Genomic DNA, 22701 nt, shown 5'->3' with positions numbered 1-22701 from the left:
GTGGTGGTGGGGGGTTTGTAGCGGAGGAGGGGGGGTGATGTGTGTTGACGCTGTACGTGGCGTCACGGTGATAAGAATAGAGATGATGGTGCGCGTAGCAGTGCTGAGACATCACCCTCACACCCTCAGCGGGCCTACACTACTCACTCTGGCTGACTGACTACCTCTGTGATGTGTGTAAATGTGGGGGGGCAGCAGTCTGCTCCTGTTATACCACTTCTGTGATGTCAGGACTTTAGTCAATTTTAAGTTCAAAGACACATGACAAGTGTTAAGATTTTAATATTTTTGTTATGTAAAAGTACTGAAATATGCTTACAGGTATAAAAATATCGTGGTTATAACTATAGCAAAATAGTGGTTATATTGTTCAAGTAGAGCCAATCGACTGAAAATCCTCAGATGACCAAGAACTGGAGCAGCCACTGTGAGGAGGAGAGGACACAGAGGGAGTGAGTGCAGGCAGCTGTTACATAGTACAGAAAGTGTACAAAGATAGAGGATAATGCAGTTGTCACTCACAGCGTTAATGCCTCTGTCTTTTACCTCCTGGCTGGTCTCTGAATCATACAAAGCTGAAAGAGGGGTGGAAATTACTACTTGTACAAAACATGCCTTTCTTTGTCTGTTCTTATAATTGTTCTGACAAATAACTCTACTGGGTTAATATTGGGCTTAGGACTTTTACTTTCACATTGGTCTTATGGTTTTAAGTCTAAAGTAAGTGTTTGGTCTAATTGTTTATTGCAGTTAAAGATGCACTGATATGATACTGGTATTGGATATTATTGCCAATATTGAACATTTTGATGGATCGAATATCAGCCCCTATTCTATAAAAAGGTGCAATAAGATGATTTACAGTGTTTGAACCAAACACCCTGTAATATTGAACTTGTCTTCTTTCAAAGCTGTTCTAATAACTCTAAGTGATAAATAACAGTTACAGAGCACATTTGGATAATTTTTTTACCATACACCAAATGTACGTTTGTGTTTGAAGGAAATAAATTATATTTTCACTTACATCAGTATACATTAGGTGACACCTACAGTGTTTTATAGATGAATATTAGTGTTTAGTGTAGAATTACCAAAAAGCTTGTTCAGTCTGGTCACACTGGACACAAAGCCACGGAAGGGCATCTGAAGCTCTCCAGAGGCAAATCTCTCACACAGCAGCTGTACCACTTTGGTATCACACTGTATACCTAGAGCAAAGAATGGTCCAGAAATCAATTATGGGCTATTTCATTTTAGTATGTTCTTGTGCATACCACAGACATACCAATTGCTGTCAGAGCATTTCTGAGTTCAAAGGAGCTCATTGTCCCAGAAGAGTCCTCATCAAATTTGAGAAAAGCATCCTTGAAGATTGACATTATTGTTAATATTTTGGACTACCTTCCCCTACACCTGTCTGACCCACAGTGGCCAGGATGTACCTGTAGAGTGCGCAGACTGGTCAGCACATTCTCTGCTTGTTCACGATTTAGGCTGCCATGCCCTTTGCTCTGGAGCCAAAGTTAGGGACACTTTAATATGCAAAAGCTGTTTTATCAAGAAATTAGATGACTGATATGGCTTAATAATCCTAACCCTTTACTTAGTCTTATATAGTAACTGTTTCATTCATTGTTGTAACCTACACAAACCATGCTCCACACTCCAGGAAGAAGGTTTGTTTTAGAATTCAGACATATTAAAGGATACATCTTCTGCAAAGATGAGCTGTCTGCAGGTTTCCATTGGCAGATGATAATCTTTGTTGAGAACTACAATCATAGAAAATAGAGCTGTGATTGTGATTAAGAGAGGGTTAGGTAAGGACAAAAGTTCGTTTTTAAATAAGCCTCTGTCATCGCTTGTGACCCCTTAGCTCATAAGCTTGAACTCCCTCTTGTGGGCATTACTTGTATTACAATCAAAGGTGTTGAGAATCAAAATGTGTTTAAATTGATGTTAAATGATTGGTCCAACCTGAGTTAAAGAGGTTCCTTAGCTCTTTGGCAGATAGCTTGTCATTCTGTAGAAGCAGAGAAAAATGTTTAACTCTCACACCTTTTTACAGATAACTTTTTAATACTCTTACACCAGCAGCTGTCTCATCAAACATCTTCTCAACAAGAGTATGGTCCTCTGGAGAGGCCATAACCTGACAAAATAATAAAACCATGTCAAAGAAAAGTAATTACCTCAGACAGCAGCTCAGTTTAATCATTTTTTTAACTCACTTGCAGAAAATCGGAAGTGCAATTAAAATCCTGAGTCCTGAAACAAAACCTTTATCAGCCTGATCCAAAAATGTGAGGATTCACAATTACCATAATAATTTGTTTGTAAAAACGAATGAACAGTAAAGTTATCTTGTTCACTGATCTCTTACCCCAGTGTGTTCCCTGTTTTAGAGAAGATGCGAATGAAAAACTCTCCAGGTTGGTTTGGTCTGTATGTGGAGGCCACAATGACATAGTAACCTGGATCCAAATGCACCTTTCTCCACACACCCCTGCAGTTGTAGAATAACAGATGACATAAATGTATAACTGATGTTTTACAAGGGGAACAGGGCTTACTATGGTATTAAAAGTTTTAGGATTCACCTTTGTGCTTTGTATTTTCCAGATCGGGTAATAGGACTAGTCTTGGAAAAGAAGGAGCTGTCCAGACACTGGCCCTGAAGCTGTAAGTCAAATTCATAATAGATATACTTTGTGTGTATTATTGATTTGTAAATGTTAAATTCTAAAATGACTGACCCCAGGGGGAACCTAAAAACACACAGAGAAATAGTAGATGTAAATATCAAAGTGTGACAACCAATCTTTGCAAAAAAATATAAGTTGTTTCACCTTGTAGACATGAAAAGCAATGTAGAGGAAGTTGACTCTGTCCTTCTGTCTGCGGTCCTTCTGCAGCAGCTCCACCACCACAGTACACTGTTTGGATTTCTGCTCCTGTTTCTCAGTCATCGTGTTGTCTATTACAGCAATGTCCTCGTCATCTTCCTCACCCTCTTCATCGTCCTCCTCATCTTCCTCTTCATCATCCAAGTCCTTTTCAGTGAGAACCAACTCGTACTGGGGGTTTGTCCAGAAAGAGCCTACTCACACATGTAAGGTAATTCTATTGCTATGATAATGTTTATGATAAAGAAACATGTATCAATAAACCAGTAGTGCATACGTCTGTAACGGCGGCTTCCTCCAGCTGAGCTTCCTGGCACCCAAAAGCCTTCATGTTCAGTGATGGTCCATGCGAATTCAGGAACAGACTCTCCTTCTAGCATATCGGGATTGACACTGCACAGCTCCACGATGTTAAAAAAATTACTAAAGTCCTCAGCACTTATCCTAAACAGAAGAAATATGTGAACGACGCAGGAAAGAGACAGTACTTGTCACAAATACCTTTGATAATAACATTCTTGTACCAGAACTCTCCATCTTCAGTTCTTTTGAGTTCAACCCTTGCTTTCTCGGCTTCATCCACACTATCCCACTCGTTGCTTCTGCAGTCATGGAAAACAAGTAAATCAGTGACAAGCCATTCTAATGACAATTGTATATTATATATTACACAGTATTCATTTGTACTTATCACTCCATGGCCCCTCATATTCCACAAAACCCCAGGGATTTCTCAGCTTATACAACAAAATCTCTTCAGAGCCTCTCTGCACCTGGATAAAAGAAGACAAAGTATTGATGTGACCAGTTAACATTTAAGGTTCAAGTTAAGGTACAGTTTATTTTACTATTTACAATTGACAAGCAACTTAACATATTTAGATTCTTAAATTATTTTGCAATATATTCAGATAGGCAATAGAATGTGACAAAGAATAAAATCACCGGGCCAGATGTTCAAAAATGTATGTTTAAGTAAAAAAAAATTGATTCTTTCAAACTAAAAGAAGTAGAACAAGAGGACAATATCTGTTATACTGGCAGTTCGTTTTAGGGAATGTAACCTATTTCCTAATTGAATGTGAGATGAAATACCTTGTCAGTGTCTGTTATAGCATAGGCGTGTCCCTTTATCAGCCCTTGCTTTGTCACAACTCCAACCTCCGTGTAGTGTAGCGCCTAAAATCCAAAGATAATTTTTTTAGACCTCTATATTCAGTGAAGGATTTTGTAATTGACAGTAAGTGAATTACCTCAATAAAGCAGCTCAGTAGACTGCCACGGGACAGGGCACTTGTCAGCAGCCTCCAAAACACTGGAGGTGTACGAGACAAGACCGGGCGGGAGTATGCAATGCCACCGGTGAAATCCTCCATGCCTTCTGAAATGTTGCCCCCCTTCAAACACCCATAAGACCCCATGAGCCTGTGCATAAGAGGGAAAACATTTGGGTGTAAACATAAAATCATGGCACAGGAAAACGTGGCAGACATGATGAGGCAGAGACATATGTTGCACTGACTTGGCATAGGCCTTCTCCACCAGGGCGCTCCAGAACTCATTGCGAGTGTGAGAGTAGCTGAAGAGCAGACGGCCCTGACGTACTGGCAGTCGGTCATCCACCACCACTTCCACCCACTCACCATACTGCCAGAACTGGACAGGGATGGGCACAAATAAGACAGTGGACGCCAGTGCACTCTTCTACAGCTTACAGCCTAAATCATATAAGGCCATGGACTTAGCATGCTTCCAATATATGTTTATTTTGCATCAGTGATTTAAGAGTAAGTCATATTACTTTTAGTCCCACCTAAAACTGTGATGTTATTTATTGTAATTATGTTATTATGATCTTGACGGTCAATTAAACACACACACACACATACACACACATATACATATATATATATATATATATATTCAGCAGGGGTGTGTACACTCAGGGACAGACTCAGGGTTGGAATTGGTTCTGTTTCTTTCCTTTCTGCAAGTTAAGTCATGTCTCATTTGCAGTGTCAACAGAACAAATCCCATTAAACGCTATAAAATGTACATTGTTATGCCTGTAATTAATTAAGATATCAGATGTCTGAACATGTAGGAGCAATACTGAAATGACAAGCATTATTGATAACATCTTAAACAGATAAACAGTAGACCTCTGTTGTAAAGACTTCTTAGCTATTTGCTGGGATGAGTTGATACCTGTGAATTGCAGACTCTGCAATGTGCTCTCATAGCTATGCATGATTAAGATGTTTACAAGTATTGATGAGTTGTTTTATTCATGGAAGCTGAATTTCCTCAAAATGTAAAGTAAGAAAATCTAGCATCCTCTGAAAGTAGAGAATCTTCTCCTTTGAAGTCTGTTACGTATCACAACAGCAAGTAGCTCAACAGCTGTTCTCTACCTCCTGCTTTTTTCTTCGTCTGCTGAAATGGTCAAATTTACTTCACTCAGGTAATTTTAACAGCCTGGCATTAACATTCCTGCGGCTACTTGCCTTAAGGATATGATCACTTGTATTTACCTTAAAGTAAAAGATACCAGCATAGGGCTCTGATAGACTCTGGTTTGGTGGTACCACTTTGACAAAGAGTTGGGGGTGCATCGTCAGACACGACAGGGCGGCGAGTAACCAGCAGTTCCCTGAGAAACAAAATAACATTAAATGATGTCATGACTAAATCATCATTCTCACGAAAATACAAAGTCCAAGACTGGAGAACAATTCCACATATTGTTCTTATTAATCACAAACAAAAAGACATATGCCAGAAATCACAGATGGACAAAAGGAATGTATTTGCAATACAGATTTAACAAGTTAGTTGTACTTTTGGTCTGTGATGTTTTAAACTACAGGCCTGGAGCAGAGCTGAGTGTAGAGAATGTACCACTCCCATTTACCCCTTGCTTTGCTTTAAACTCAGGCCTCCAGGGTTTTGTGGTGCAAAACCCAGGAGGGTCTTTTTCTCGACCATAAGAATCCCATTTAGTACATCAAAGTTTCTAACTCTTTTTGGGGTGTTGCAATACACCAGAACTTAAAGAGATGTGTTCCAAGGGAAAATCAACAACTACTCACCAAGTTGGCCCTGGCAGATGTCAGTGGTCCCAATAGTACCCTCAACAAACACTGCAGTCTTAGTAATATCCTTTATGAACGATAAAAGCACACATCAACAGGGCAAAAGTAATAGTTTAAAGTCAAATTGTCTCATAAAATAATAGAGTGTCATTTCACAGTGAGTACAGCAGGCTATATCAGACACCATGACAGATTGTATTCATATACCAGTATTTTTTATTTGTTTTGTTTAATCTGTCATCTGTCCTGAAGTTAAAAATGTAGTACTTCTATTAATTATTTTACTTCTACTGTATATGTAATAATAAGTTAATCAGTAGGCTATTAATATCGCTTTACCTACGTCTGATTGCAGATATAACACGCTTTTACGTTGTTTTGCTATTGTGCCTCTAGATTTGTTCTATTTCTTTTTTCTCTTGAGACTTCACCTTACCTGAATGGCCACACCTTTTAAGTGACGTGTTGAGGAAATATCTTCTATTAATGTAGTTGTATTGGGAACTTTTGTAAAATACCATGATCATGTGTGCACGTTTTAAGTTAATTATGGAGGTGAAAACACAAACAAGAAACATATCTGTCAACTCAAAAGGGTAATAGACTACTATAATATGCCCATATATCTTACCATTGGCCGCAGCCACTTGATCGCCTTTTGGGGGTCGGGGTCTGCTGGCATCCCGATGGACTTGTGCTCTGCGGGAAACTCGGGATCGGAGAACAGCTTCCCGGACGCGAGACATGTCTCCAGCAAAGTCTTGTAGTCTTGTCGTTTAAACTTGAGCGGATTGTCTATAGATCCCAGCGCAGCGTCTCCGACAGCCGTCATGTTGAGCATGTGAGGAGAAGAAATGGTGAAGTTGTGTGGAAGATCCACGTAGTGTTTGGAGCACGGGGGAGCACCCTGAGTTTAAATAGTCCCACACACCCACTCTGGGCTGCGCTCTGGTCAGGTATGTGCTGCCCGGGGGTCCTCACAGTAAAAGCACTGTGCGACTGCCAACTATGGTTTCATCTCGTAATTTATAGCCGCTATTCTCTCAGTTAAAAGCACAGGGGTGTTGCCAAATGACTATTGCGGAAATAACTGTGCAATCGAGCAAGTCCTGTTGTTTTGTTTATTAGACCTTAGGCTGCTTCATTACAACATCCGCATTTAATAGTTCCAGGAAAACATTCTCAGTTTCAGTGAATTTAACTAACTTAACCCAACGAGCTGTCAGTGAATGCGTGTCGACCGTAGGAGGCGCACGTGTGTCGCGTTAACTCACCTCAGGTGTGTACATAAATAAGTAGACGCTAGATGGCAGTGTTTCTGTAGAGCAGACTGAGGGCCGAAACGATCTTATGGGACATAATGTAGAATGAGCAGTTAGAGTACATTGAATTGATTCGTTTGAAAATATACGGCTAAGTCTGCACACATAGGTTACTTTACGTAACATAGGTTCCATATTGCTTTCGGGTGATATTTAAAATATGCCAAGGGTATCAGATTTGCAATTTAGGTCCTATAGTCCCTAGTAATCCTGCGCGAATCTTTAAACAGAGGAAGTGTTGAGCAGCCTATAGCCTAAAGAAACCACCAAACAGAAGTTTGATATTAAAAGTGAAATTAGAAACCTTTAAACCCAACATTCCCCAAGCATATACATGTGGTTACCTAGGCCTTCCCAATAGGCCTTGTTTATCTTAGAAAAAGTTGGTAGTAAGCCTACCTTTTCTTCAACTACGGCTGTCTTTACAGCAAGTGTATTAAGAAAGACAGGCATTTGTGAGTTGCACTAGACAAACAAGTCTGATGGACAGGGTCTGGAGCTTCAGGACTTATCTCATGTTCTGCTGCTCACATTTTGGTGCCAGATACCACAGCATCCAGGGGTCAGAGTACCTCTGGATGAGAGAGTAATCAATCAATCAATCAATCAATCAATCAATCAATCAATCAATCAATCAATCAATCAATCTATCAATCTATCTATCTATCTATCTATCTATCTATCTATCTATCTATCTATCTATCTATCTATCTATCTATCTATCTATCTATCTATCTATCTATCTATCTATCTATCTATCATTTCAGGATGTTTTTTCACTGACTCCAGTAACGCTGATGGTGTGACTCTTTTGTCTTGGGGCAGACTGATACAAATGTGGCTTCTGACCGTTCTGTGCCTTTGGCTGCTTCATCCACTATCACGTTTAGGTCTATAGTCAAAGATTGACAAGGTAGAAGCAACTTGCCCATGGACGCAACAGCATTGTAGCCCACTGCAAGAGTGAGCTGTCAACCTTTTGGTGAGTGTGTATAGCCTATAAGCTTAAGATACCATTCTTTTAATGAGTTTGAGATCATGTTTATTTTGCTCTAGTAGTATGCATTTGGATCATCTTATTTACTTAAATATGACTAGGAACATGGGTTGTTGTTAGTAGCCTACATGGTCAAAGTTTAAGATTTTTAGATCGTTCCGCAGAGTGTCAAAGCAGTCTGACAAAGGCGGATGTCCAGCATTATTGACAGGTTTGGGGTCTATTCATTGGGCTCATGGTCCCGTGCACTCGGAAGAGTCTCTGAACAGACCACTTGTGAACTCATGATCAGTCTCATAATGTGAAGTGGACATCCAATTAGTACCACCTCTTCCCCCTCTCCGGCCCAAGCTCCGGCCTCTTGTGCCCCATGTCTTTCACGCCGTACAGGTTAGATATCCGTATCCAATAAGCGCCTGTCCTCTTCAGGCCTCTCTGACCGTCCCTCCATCACACGCCTGATTACCCCGAGAGACGCGCGAGGACTGGCGCTAAACAAACACGAAGAATAGCAACACAGATCCACCTAATGGTCACCATTTAACTCTATTCACGGCCTCTCCACTTTGTCCGTATGGTGCTTTGACGCGCGGATTATAGGAGACCACGGGGGACAAAGGTCACAGGGCTGAACGCACACACCCACTCCGACGTGACATGCTCTGATCCCACGACCCGAGGAGTTTCGGCAGACTCTGGGGGTCCCACGGGTTAACCGCCTCCTTCCTAGGACAGTTAATGTTGGATTTGCGCTGTTTGTCTCTCACTACATCTGTAAGCAAAGAAAAATAATAGGCTACATGTAGGCCTATAATGGCAGTTCAAGCTGGGCATTAAATTAGACCATAGGCCTAACAGCGCCTTTCTTTAATCAATGACTCAATAGGTTTTACTCATAGGCCATGGCTATTTAGACACAGCTCAAATGTAGAACTATAGGCTATTGTAATTTTCTGTCAGTGTTAAAGCTTGTCAAACTGTAATCAGCCCACAAATGAAGTCATTTCAGCACTTTGTAAAACTCCAGTGTAAATCTGCACCTTTACTAGGCCTATTTTGTTTGGTGGCATTATGTTAGCCTATGCATTGCAAAATTAATGAACTGATGCATGTTGGATAATTTTAATTATACCAAGACATCACAATCACAACTCAGTGTGCTTCAGTGGATGTAGCTTAAAGATTATAATGACAGGAACATATCATATGTTAATGTTTTGGGGTTTTTTTAAACAAAAAGCCCCCAAAGGCCTATAATAACTGTAACCTAAATAAACCCATAGTTGTCATAACTTTTAATTTCACTGATCTAGTACTGAAGAGTTAGGGGCGTGATTTGTGGTCTCCACAATGTGACTGTGTAGCTATACAGATGTCAGTTCCACAATGTAATGAATACCCAGCATTTCACTCTGTGAGTAAAATAGTAAGGTATTTATTTGTGTTTATAACAAGTCCAGAGTTTGTAGACAAGCCCTTGTTGACCTGTATAATTGTACTGAGCAAATATGAGTGGAGCACAAGACTCAAGCACTCATGTCTGTCTGCAGCTAAATGGCGTCCAGTGAAAGATCATGTGAAAGAGCATGTTGAGTCAGTGCATGTGGGCAGTCCGGTTGAGGCAGTTAGGAGCTGTACACTGCTCACCTGCCCCAGGGCCTGCACACCAGCACACATGAAAGCAGTTTCACATGCAGTGGGACTCCACTCCTGCCTCAACTCACTGAACTTGCGTGTGACTGAGGGAAGTGCATGGTCAGAGCCAGTTTGACAATGTATTTACGGGCCGCACCGGTTAACAAATGTACAACATGACCTCAATAGTTTTAGTGCCTGGAAAATTTTAGACGCGTGGCAAAGTAAAGTGAGTTAAGTAGTCAGTATTCGTGGGTTTCAACTTCCTGTTTAAAGGCAATATTCTGAGGGCATTTCATGCAAAAGATAAAATTGTTTGTTTTGAATTGTTAACTGCTATAGTAACTGTTAATTTTTCATTACTCTGATACTTGAATATGCTTATGTGTTATACCAATGTCAAAACACTGTGCGTGTTTGGTCTTTTTATCAATCATGTCATAACTGATCATTGTCCACAAAACCCAAAGGACAAGGCTTTATAGGGTACATTTTATGTAAAGTCCAAGGACTACATTTAATTTGTAAATTTACTAAAGTATTTTTATGAACTGTCAGAATGATATTCCTGTATAATTATTAGTGAATATTTTTGTTTACTACAAGGCTCTTTTGATGGTATCAAAAAGCTGCTAATCTCTGTCAGATGAACCAAAGCGTTATTGTGTTACATAGAGGCCATATTTTGAATTTTAAAAAGTTCAACACTAATTGTATTCTGGCTGCACTGACCGGACACTCCTTGGTCGGCTTCCTCACATAAGCCCTATTTGAAAGAAGCCTCTTGTCTTTCCCTGCCCCTATTATACAAAGGTGTTAAATAGCACGAGGAGAGGCTGTGGATTGACGGATGGCTGCCACGGATCTGTTCTCCTGCTCCCTCTTCTCACACTCTCACTGTCAGAGGGAGGTGATGCAGTCTTGGAGGACAGGGGGAGGCCGTGGCAGTAATTTCAGGTTTCGGATTTCAGTTTGCGGTCATTGTGGATCAGGGACTACCAGGGAAAGGTGTCCATTGTGGGAATCTTAACATGGGATAAAGAGCAGAGAGAGGAGTCCTGTGGTTTTTGTGTCCTGAAAGCATCCTTCTCTGTTGTTGTTATCCATGTCTTCGTGATCACGTGAGAGGAAGGGGGTGGGTGGATCAGGGGAGTAGGGGTCCTCACACAATATATGATGAGAGTTGTAATTAAAACTCATGGTTAATTGGCTTTTTACATGATAATGCACGATCTTCTCATACATAAATGAGAGCCTCTTGTGGCTGCAGGCCTTCCCTCATTGGAAAGGGAGCCCACAGAAGAACATTTATATTCACTTTTTCTATTCTTTTTTTAATAAGAACTTCTCAAATGAGATTTTATTATTTTTTATTTATGAATGAAGTGATTTTGTTCTGGAAAATCAAACTCAATGTGCCTCAAAATACCCATGATTTTATGTTTGATAGTTGTAATCCTTTTTCATTTTTCCTGTCCCAAGCCTGTAAAAATTGAGGAGTATTCAAAATATGGAATTATTATGTAATCACTTGATACAAACAGGAAGGCATTTTAATATAGTGATGCAAAATATTACAGAAGAAAAACAGTACTGCTCAGATAACATTTTCTTCAGAAACAAAGACACTCTTTCTCAAAACTCCCCTTTCAAAACTTTGTTCAGTATACTAAGTTTCCTGTTTCAAATAAAGTGTGCCTCAGTTTGGCAACAATTAGACCATTCCTTTATGAAGCTGTGCTATAATTTACATGTGTGTTGCACCATCTGCACTTCACATCATTAAAGGTTTCAGGGGTTTTGTTAGATAAAGGAAAGAGGGGCACAAGAAGGAGCATTTGGAGTAGAAGCAGCTGCCGAACCAAATCTTGAGTCCGAGAGCGGACTGTCTATAATTATACTTTGTCTGTCCAATCAGGGCATTCACTCTTGTTCACTCTTTTTGTGTGTTTCAGTGGTGGTGATTCAGTGAAGGCCTCTTTTAAAGTAAAGTATGACAACTTAATTTAGAGATTTCTTGAAGAATGTGAACTTCATTGATAAGTACATTTGTAGAGAACATTCTGTTTACCAGATTTTTTTTTTTTTTTTTTTGCTTAAAATTAAATCTTAATAGTAAATGGATATTTTGTTGGTTGGGAAGAGCTCTACCAACTATAAATAAAAAATATAGGCTATAAAAATGGAATATTGAAACTGATGCAAAATTAGTATATTAAGTATATTGTTTATGATAAGAAAAATAGAAAAGACTGCACAAAGGATTCTACGCTACGGTTTTGCTATACTTGATCCTCAACCAAAACATATTTGCACTTTTTAATTAATTTAATAAGTTTAGTTACTAAAATATTTTGAAAATATTTGGATGCTTCCAAAAAAAACATGAGATATTCAATATGACTCAGCTGCTGCCAACACTGTTCCGATCTTACAAACCAACCTAGTGACCAGAATCAAAGTTCAAGATTAAATATCTTCTGCAGAAACTCTAGAAATCTTAAAAACCTTAGTCCAAATCTACACCAAAAGGATATTTTCCACACACAATTTTCTGCATATAAAACGATGGTTTTATTTTAATTTATCTGACAGCATAGTTCGCAATTTGTGTTTTGTTTTTGTTTTTTTATCTGTACAGCTCTCTATTACATGCCCTGCCAACTGGTCAAATAGACATTTGCAGATTTGGTGTCACTGCATAGCAACAATATGACAAGATCTTGATGGTCTTCTTTTGGGCACAGCAGGTATCGGTCTGCACAGCAGAGAGGTGTGGACCACAGGTAGACAATGGCCCAGACAAAGGCCAGAGCACAACAAGGAACAGATATCCACTTGCTGTAGGGGCAACTGTGTTCTGTTCTGGATCAACTTACCTGACATAATTGGGTCCTTTTGCGCGGACCAAATGGCGTTGCATGGCAGACATGGGGACATATAGGACCATGTAAGCTGTCATCATTTACTGTCCTGTCCCTGCATGTCTCCACGGGATGTTGAGGTGTTTGTCCTGTCCTCACTTCCTGTGTTTTTTGCCATCACAATGGTGGTATAATTGGTGAGAGTAGGCGTGGATGTGCATCTGGTGCAATAACCTCCTGCTTGCCCCTCTCTTCATCCACCAGCCCCCACCCTGTTGAAGGCTCATTAAAAGACCTGCTGTTAATGAGCTAGAGCGATCATAGAACTTCATTTTCATTAGGAGGGCTGTTGTGGCGTAGGGGGTGGGGTTAAGGCAATGTATACTGCTGCAGAGGTTTTTATGCCCTTAAAATAGAGTCAGCAATTATGCCAACCCCTTGACGCCCCCTCCCACCATGCCCTGCCTCCTAACAATGCCCACACCTTGCTTACATTCTGTATCCTGAGAAATGCCTCCTGCTACATGTCCCATCTCAGCACCCATCCTTCAGTTGCCCAGTAGCATGACCAAGCAGCACAGCGGCACAGGCCGCTAACTGGCTGCTCTGCTCCAGATAAACTAGTGCATGTGCAGACAAAGACACTAACATCACAAGGATGTAAACAAGGAATGAGGGTCCCTAATCCAAACACTCACATTAAAAATTAATGCCTCAGTGCTGACTGTGGCCCACGGAGGGACCGCTGCACTGACTGAGACGACATCCTGGTGAGATAAGAGCTAAAATTGTTTTACAAGCTTTGTTGTTAGTCCCTCTACACAAGCTAGACGAAGACTAAATAAATAAACATGAAGTTAGATGAAAGAAACTCCACAATAAAACATGGAATACAAACTTAAGAGTTCTCCTCAAAGTCTTTATTGAGGCTCCTTGTTACAAGGTCAGATAGAAAATGGTGTCAAGTGTAAAAAGACAAAGCAGACAGTATCACAATGCCAGTGTTGTGTTTGGAGATGTTTGCAGCAATGCATAAACAATATTGGCAGTAAACAAAATCAAAACAATGAATGCAATAGTAAGCATTTTATATACACAATGTTATCCCTGAACATTTCTATAGCTTTCACATTTCAGTTTGACATCACACATGTATATTTTGCCTGTGTGATCCCAAACTCTTATGCAATTTAATCACAGTCATCACAAAGCAGTTTGTGCTTTGCTCAAGAACGGTTCTTTAGAAACAAACAAACCAATAACTTGTAACTTAACAATGACCTTTAGAAAGTACAACTCTGGTCATGCCCCCGACATAAGACCAGAGCCAAATACAGTAGTGAGGACAGTGTCACTTATTTACATACACAAAAACACACTCATTCAAGTGCTAGCTTGGGAGCTCTAGCAATGCCACCAATTAACTATGAGCACACCATAGTACCCTGTAGATCAGTATTTAGACTTTTTAAAAAAGAAACATGCAGCATCCATAAATTAGAAAGAGATTTAAACAAGCGAAAAGAAGAGTACTTTAAATAGATGCAAACATGCATAAACTTTAAACAGTTCAGCACTTCACAAATGTAAACAATAGGAAGAAAAGTCACTCGCATAAAGCACAAAGAAAGACACCCGTTTTACATACACTGCAGAAAATATTGCAGTATCTTTATGCATAGACACTAACCACAGCAAACAGCAATAGACAGGACTTAAACATTTTCATATTTACATTTATGAAATTAGAAGCAGAAAATAATTCAACAGAAATTGTCTATAGATATTACTGGTATTCCGTCAGGAGCACAAGCATGCCAAGTGCCACAGTCCAGTAAATATTATGTAAAGTCACAAATGTTGAGACAAGCCAGGCTTTAAAATAGAAGTGAGGAACTGCAGGCAGACAGTGTTAAGGTTCAGTATCACCTAGTGTCTCCTCAAACGCCTTTAATCATTTGCACGTTTGCATAGAGAGTTGCACAGTGACCCAATTCTGAGAAATTATGCTAAAACAATTTTGTAATTAAAATGATAGGCTGTGTTCATATATTTTTTTATGAATATGTCATCTGCCTGCACCTGTACTTATGGTCACCAGAGAGATAAATCACTTGTAGTTTGCTTCCGGCGCTGCAACGTGGGGATCAGTTTCCTGTGTTGGTGTGGACTGTGGCAGGGCACTTCCTGTTCTAGAGTTCTGGTAATCTCCCTGTTGAATGTCACTACCTTGTTTTTGTCTGTGGTCTAAACTACTGTAGGCACTTAAGTTTCAACCAGCCCTTTGCATACAACAGTAAGGAGTGCAGCTGGGCGTGGAGTGTCAGGACAGTGCAAGAAAATTATCTACAGCTGGTGCAGCTTCTCTTTTTCTGACACGTTGTTGTACTTTTGTCAGTTATAACAGTAGGAAGTATTTGTAGAGTGCTATATTAAGGTAAATTAAGATCCATTTATGGTGCAGTGGTCAAAGCCAAGGCAATATCTGCCATGCTTTCCACAGGTGTCCCCACTCTAAGGCCGTTGTCCACAGCTCCGCTGAGCATGTTATGGTCAATCTCCATGTGTTCCAGACTGGTCTCGTCCTCCTCTGTTTTCAGGACTATGCTCTCTTCTTCTGCCTTTGCACTGGACATGGACTCAGTGGCGCTCAGTGGCTGCGTATAGGCCCCCACACTGGCATGGCTCAAGCCATGCACCTTCTTGAGGTGCTTCTCTAAGGTGGCATATACAGTGAAGGGTACAGCACACAGCTGGCAAAGGAAAGGTGCTTTAGAGCCCTGTGCACCATGCGTCTTCATGTGGCGAGTGAGTTTGGAGCTTTGGGCACAGGCATAGTTGCACAGACCACAGCGGTATGGTCTTTCTCCTGTATGACTACGTCGATGCACAGTCAGGTTGCTACTATTGCGGAACTGTTTACCACAGAACTCACAGGCTTCATCTTTCTTCTTCTTGGATGTTGGACCAGAGCTGGTGTTTGTGGCACCTATAGAGCGCCTCTCATTCTCCCTCTGCCACTCCTGCACTACCTCACTCACTTTACTCCACTCCTCTCCCATGACCTCTGACCTCTCACTGTCCCACTCCGGCCCTCTTGTCTCAGGGCGCTTAGGCGTGCAGTTACCACTGGCGATGCCACTTTCTCCACTGCCCCCTGTCTCTCCGCTCTCTAGAGACCCCTCTGAGGGGCTGGCACAGGGTGTGTGTGGGGCTTCCGCCTGTCCCTCCGGGGGATCCTCATCATCCCCGACATTGGCCGGGCGCTGGTACAGCCTCAACAGCTCGCGGTGTGGAGCAGCCTGTGGACTCAGCAGCATCATGCCTGAGGCAAGAGAACAGTGTTTGGGCAGGGACAGATCTAACTCTGGGCCTTTCACATCTTTCTCCACTGACTGCAACTGAAACCTGCTTCTGATTGCTGCATGCCGGTTCATCTCCTCCTCCATTACAGCCACGTCTACACTCTCATAGCTGTTGCTGCACGTGGCGTCCCTGTGATGACTCCTGATGTGTCTAGCGAGTTGTCCGCTCTGAGCGAAGGCCTCTCCGCACACCCCGCAATGATAGGGCCTGTCACACGCGTGGGTCCGCCTGTGTGCTGACAGGGCTCGGAGAGACGGGAAGATCTGGTTGCACAACTCACACTGAAAGTCGTTCTGGGGAAAAGGAGATGCAGCAGGTGGAGATGAGGATGGAGAATGCACCAAACCTCCAGTAGAGCCACTGGCTGGTTCAACTGTGCCCTCTGCCAGTTCTCTGAGGCGCATGGAGAAGTTCATGGCTTGGAGAGTACTGCTAGATGATGGTGATGTTCTAGATGAGGGTTGTGTCTGACGGGAGCGGGCTAGGCGAAGAGCAGAGGGCTGAAAAGCTGTGGCAAGGGCCTGGCTGAGGTGGCATGGGTCCAGAGTGGCCGGTCTATGAACTTTATTAGCTGCTCTTGAGTCTGCCTCTTCATCCCCATCTTCTTGGTAGATGCTAAAGGAGTGTGCGTGCTGGGCATGCTGCAGGAGAGTCCATGCTGAGGAGAAGACCTCCCCACACTGCTGACAGGTGAATAAGCTCGGCTCCTCATGCGCTGTAACATAAAGACCATCATGACAGTTTCATGGAACAGCATCATAAAGAACTTAAGCTTTTTATCTGCAACCACAATTAATGCCTGGATTTTACCCAATTATTGTGTTTAAAAAAAAAAAATGAAATGAAGCAATGAAAACCTTTAACATGTATTCATCATCTATTTTTCATTTTTCCATTAAAAAGAAATTAAGATATAAGCACCCTGAAAGTTGTTTATTTTGAAAACTGCGTGGAAGAACGTAGGTGGCAAACATAAGGAAAGCGGTGTCACTAAAGTCTGCAGATATTTTTAAATGTGAAGAGCATCGTCTCCTAACAGAAAGACACTCTCCAATTAAGTTGCAAATTGCTAATTAGCAGAACGTTGAAAATGAACATTTTATGCAAATTAGCCCCTGAGTCAGCCTGCTTGACAAATGAGGCCTCTCTGCATAAATCAAAATTGGAAAGATCATCCCCAAATTGAGGGGGAAACAGTTTTCTTTTTCTTCTATCCTTCCATTTCTTCTTTTTGGAGAGGTTCAAAGCAGAGTCTGGAATAAGCCTCTTTCATGTTTCCTCAAGTCAAATCCTTCTGTATTTTACTGGAGGGGGAGGAGAGTGCAGATGAAAAAGAGAGCAACTGTTTCTTTTTCTTTCTGCCTCTGTGTCGGGAGACGAGAGGAGCTGCTGTGTTCATGTCCTTTAGCCTAGCCTACGGAGGAAACCCAGGAGAACTTGGAGATGCCGTGTTATTTTTTCCCTCCTTTTAAACTAACAGTTGAAGAAAAGCATAGGTAGGTCAGGGCTCAGGGGATAAAAACAGAAATGAGATAAAAAGATTATAATGTAGTTCACAGGAGCCAAGAGACATTGCAAAAAAATATGTCACCCCTTCAATTGTACTTGAGACCCATCCTCCAACCCCAGCACACCCCAAACCCACCAAATCTTTCCCTCAGGGGTGGGGGCTTTTGTCTCAGGGTCCTGCAGTGAAATACAATACCCAGACGGCTTCTCTTTCCCTCACACTCTCCCCATTTTTTTTAAGGATAAGGATTCCCATTTGGCCCGGGGTAGCACTTGAATATTAAGCAGAAGCAATAACTACTAATTAAAAATGCAGATTGGCTGGGAGCACTAACGAGCAGCAGGCAGAATCTCTTTTCCCTTGGGACACAGGGGGAGGAGAGAAGGAGAGGAAAGAGAGAGGGGAGGGTGAGAAATTGAAAGAGGGCAATGCGAAAGTGTGTTGAAGATTGGGGGAAGAAACGGAGGGGGGGTATTGAAGACGATGGAAAAAAACAAAAAAAACAAACAAGGAGAATAAATAAAGAAATGAGACAGATGCATGCGGCTCTTCAGTAATCCGTCCCACTCAACCCCCTTCCTCTGTTTGTTCTCAGACACACAGCACAGGGCCGGTCTGCTGCGGGATAACTGCTCTTTCACTTTCTGTCAGCTCGTCTCCGCTTTCCCTCCCACAGCTCGTGCGCTAGGTAAACTGCTCCCTACTTGAGTAAAACACCACTTCCTCCTACTCTTAAAACTGTTTGATGGCCAATCAGAATAATTTAGTTCTACTTAAAAAATGCATATGCAAATTGGGCTGCCTGTCAGGTTATAGGTCTGCATATATGTGAAAATGGCACAATCAGGATCGACACTAGAGGAGAATACAGCATCTAATAAAACTTTAAACCAATTCACCTATCTATTATTCAAATGCTGACAAGCTTTTTGCTCTGTGTATTTATTTGTAGTAGGTCCCCATGGACACCACTTGACCAAACTTGTGTATGCAAGAGATTGAGTAAAGGGCAGCACAATATATCAAAATCATACCAAAACTGCAATTATCAAATCACAAAGACTGCAATTATTAATGTAATAGATAAAATATATATTCTGAAAAAATAAATCATGTAACCTTTTAGTTTTTAGATTTCTACATATATACATGTTCTGAAATACATGGGATTCTTGTATTAGTCTAATTAATCTTAAATTCTTACTGCACTACTTGTCTGAATTTGTTTTTCTTAAATGGTGCCCCTATTCAGATCAGTGCTTACACCTAAACCATATTCAAACTTTTCAAATTTTATTTCGGTTTAAGTGGGGACAAAATGTAGACCCGTGTAGTTGCCAGTCCCCTGTGCATTACACACAAAGGAAGGAACTGTTAAGTATGTGTCTACACCACAGTTTCAAAATGCACTGGACAAAAACACCCACTGAGCTGTGAATAGCAAGATGCTCAGACAAAGCACTGTGTTTAAGTAAGTGGACAATGTCTGGCCATCTTGTTATCAGCATAAATGTTAATGTTTAGATACAAATGAGAAAATCAAAGACCATTTGATGACTGTGGTGTTTGACAAGCTGGACATTAGGTGGCAAATGAACAAAGTGAAAAACAAGTGTCTGTGGAGAGGCAGGGATAGGAGAGGAAAATGGCAGAGGACAGGAGATTCCCAGGAGCTCAGGTGGCTTGGCCCAGGGCAGAACACAGGGAGGTTACACATGATGCAACATCCTCCATTAAAGTGTCATGACAGCGAGGAATATTGTGCCAACCGCTTCACAGATCTTGCCCCTGACCATTTCACACTGCAGCGTATCTTCACACCACAGTAGTTTTGTTCTGGTCTTGATGTTTATAAGCATGTCCAGGGTAGAGCGTTTGAAACCTGTTTACCTGGCCACTTCACCTCAGAGACTGACATTTGGGGAGATGGCAGGAGCATCGGAGCTCAGGTGCTGTGCGAGCAGCCCTCTGGGACCAATGATGCCCTCCGAAAGCTCCTGACGCCTATCCTTTCCACACAATTACCCTGTGCGTCACTAACTCACACAGGTCTACTAATGGCAACGGCTAGCTAATGAGAACGACCCGAGAGGGAGAGGAACTGTTGTTAAAAGAGTTGGGTGGTAAAAAAAAAATTTACAAAACAAAAAAACAGACGCTTTAATTAGCAATCTGCTGTTACTTGTGCTCACCTGTCTTGCCTGGCTCTGCCTTTACTCTCACTCCTGGCTCCTCCCCCAAAGCCTGGCCCACAACGATCCCTCTCCTCAACTCTATGAAGCCAGGCCCTGGGTGGCTCCTGGTGCTGTGCTGGTGTGCCCGGTTAGCAGGAGAGGGAGGAGTGTTGTTTGTGGGGACAGTTTGGTTTTTGGATTGGCAGCCCCCCTGTTTGTGTTGAATGAAGGCCAGGATATGAGCCAGGGGAAAGGCTTGACTGCACTGTCCACAGGTAAGGAGGTCCCGGCCTTCAGGGGGGATCATGGGCTGGGGTGCAATGGGCTGATCCTCCCACGGGACAACAGCATCTGCAGTGTTATTGGCATCTGAAAAACATTAGTAGAAAAAAGTGAGCAATGTAGAAATATGTTAAGTGGAAAGCGTTAACACATAAACTAGATTATTTCATATCATAAACTAGTTATTTCACTCTAAATCAAACTCTTAACTATTAACATTCTCAATTATCTACTTTTTATACTCTTTAGTAATTATGAAGATAAAATTTTTCACCCAGCCTTAAAACAAGGTTAATAGATCTAACAGTGCCTCAGCAGAACAAAGTACTTTCAGTTGCAAGCTACTGTCCCACAAAACTAGAGCAATATGCATCGCCAGAAGTGACCACTTCCTCTGACTAACCTAAACTCTACTTGGTGACACAGTTAGCCAGGGGATGTTCACAGTCAGTACGCCACTTGACAGAAGCTAGAGCCTACATTAATTATCACACAACAAACGTTAGTTGTAGGACTTTCTGACCACGGCTTCCACCTGCCACTCAGCATTACCCAACAGCAGCATGCAGCCAACAGTTTCTCAACAGGAAGTCATTTGCAATAAAAAATGACTGAAGGTGTTTGAGATAAGAGTAGTTTAACAAATACACAAGATCTGAACTGAGGCGCATGCAAATATTAGACTACAGTACAGGTTGCTTGACCAGATTTCACAGATTCAGTTTCCCTCATCTGTTATGCTCAAGGTCATACCTCAACACTAACACTGGGTTTTGTCAGAATTAGCTTTAAGAAACAAGTAGCAGTTTAATGCAGGCACAAAAGTTATTTTCTTTAATCTGAAGAATATGTTAGCTGAAACATTCACAAGAACAAGACATTTTCCTCATAGGAATCCTTCACTTATCGTGTGTTATGGCAAACTGACATGGCATGTTTTCATCAGGAGCCACCTGCAGAGAGGGCTGCTACTGCTCTTATAAAGGGCAACTGAGAGGGTGTACCTGGATAGATAGACCTCCTGTCTAAGGCAAGCCTGTTGCCTGGCTGAGTAAACTTGGACATTTCTCAAGATAGCAGCTCACCTGAGGCCAGGCAGGGCTCTAGTTTGAGGATGGGGGAGGGTCATGCTATTGCTCAACAACACGGTCACGGGCACACCTTGATGCCTGGACTGGATCCACCTGCCCAGGCAAGGACAGGTACAGACAGTACAGTCTGAAGTTGAATCTCGCCAGTTGTTGTTAGTCAAAAATGTCACCTTTCCTGTTTCGGCCTTGCGGTTTGTGCAGACTTGCAAAGCGCGGTCATACACACTCGTGCCCGCGCACACAGAGTGGTGTTAGGGACTGTGGTCAGAGTCAGACAAGACACGCACCACTGGCCTCCACACAAAATTGTATAAAAGAAACACGCGCATGTTTGGTCTTGTTTGCTCAAACTTTGTGAGCCCCGCTCTTTCAAACCATAGTGTAAATGTAGATTAATCAAAGCACCATGTGATGTTGGGTTTTTCAAAAGCCTGTGATGAAGAATCACAATAGCTATACTTTGAGAAGCTTCTTCCATGTTGCAAGTGAGAGGCGGGAGGAGGAGACCTGTCCCAAAGCAGCCAGAGGCCAAACGAGAAACTTGATCATCGTCCAAGTTGAAAATATTAAATCATCAAGTTCGGACCTGTAGCCTTTGAAAACAACGTGCCTAAACCGGTCTGTCCTCTGCGAGGCTTCAACAGTAATGGACAAGGTACACAGAGCAAACAATCTATCCAATCATGAAACCCAATTATTAAACACAGGCTTAAAATAAGAAAGGGAAAATGAAGAAAGTTACTAATTAAAGTGCATTTAAAAGGACAAAGACACCTATAGCTCAGGCTACAGTATTATTTCTATCTCTATCCTATAACTAGACACTGCATTTTCAAACACATGCTGGTGAATTAGTTTGATGGCCATGCCGTGGACCGCATTGCTCTCCATACCTTGAATTGCGCTCAGGTGTTGCGGTCGACTTCCAAGTTTTCGCCTGGACATCACGTCGGTCGTCCTGCGTCTGTCTGTTCCAAGCTGCAGCTCTGTAACCGAAGCTTTTACAACTTCTTGTTGACCGTCTGCTGCCCTGGTTGACAGCGGAGTGAGACGACCCTGTCTGGACTCGTAATGACTACTGCTAACTGCGTTCAAGTTCACGCCACTGCCCCGCAGAGAGCGGAGGGCAGAAGGGGTTTGTGAGACGACACGCTCCGCCCGCCCCTTCACCGCGCTCAGGCGCTCACAGGACCCTGACCCCGCCCTAAAACGGGCATCTTCTTTGAGGGCGTTCTGGACTTTTGCAATTTATTTTAAGTTGAGACTTAATATTTATATTGATATTTACTTAAATATCCCCGTCCAATTTGTGTTATATATTCTAAAAATTAGTTTTGCTTTAAACTACATACTTTAAATTTTGAATCGAGTTCAGTACATTTGGGTCTATGGTATGCAATTTTCCCACAAATGTGCTGGGCCGCCACCTAGTGATGAAGCAAGTTACCTCAGATCT

At 41.8% G+C, this 22701-nt stretch overlaps 2 protein-coding genes across 2 annotated transcripts; both read right to left on the bottom strand.

Annotated features, from left to right (window-relative positions):
* Positions 1–266: 266 nt before the first annotated feature.
* Positions 267–7240, bottom strand: capn12 (calpain 12). Its single transcript, XM_055148020.1, has 22 exons — positions 6636–7240; positions 6002–6071; positions 5444–5562; positions 4432–4565; positions 4163–4334; positions 4005–4088; positions 3597–3682; positions 3434–3511; positions 3187–3353; positions 2853–3103; positions 2760–2771; positions 2604–2683; positions 2387–2509; positions 2235–2271; positions 2093–2155; positions 1981–2026; positions 1714–1775; positions 1446–1514; positions 1289–1367; positions 1095–1211; positions 523–575; positions 267–425 (listed from the first exon to the last, which is right to left on the bottom strand). The coding sequence occupies exons 1-22, from the start codon at positions 6843–6845 to the stop codon at positions 399–401; spliced, it is 2139 nt and encodes a 712-aa protein (XP_055003995.1). The 5' UTR covers positions 6846–7240; the 3' UTR covers positions 267–398.
* Positions 7241–13713: 6473 nt separating this feature from the next.
* znf296 (zinc finger protein 296) lies at positions 13714–22390 on the bottom strand. Its single transcript, XM_020928599.2, has 3 exons — positions 22139–22390; positions 19891–20241; positions 13714–16903 (listed from the first exon to the last, which is right to left on the bottom strand). Exons 1-3 carry the CDS (start codon positions 22188–22190, stop codon positions 15276–15278), a joined length of 2031 nt encoding a protein of 676 aa, XP_020784258.1. The 5' UTR covers positions 22191–22390; the 3' UTR covers positions 13714–15275.
* Positions 22391–22701: the final 311 nt, after the last annotated feature.

This window comes from Boleophthalmus pectinirostris, unplaced genomic scaffold (genome assembly GCF_026225935.1).
Source record: "Boleophthalmus pectinirostris isolate CB_2022bp ecotype Guang Dong unplaced genomic scaffold, ASM2622593v1 HiC_scaffold_9, whole genome shotgun sequence".
NCBI classification, from domain to species: domain Eukaryota; kingdom Metazoa; phylum Chordata; class Actinopteri; order Gobiiformes; family Gobiidae; genus Boleophthalmus; species Boleophthalmus pectinirostris.
Note: the sequence above shows the minus strand (reverse complement) of the source record. Positions and strands in the feature narration are given on the sequence as shown.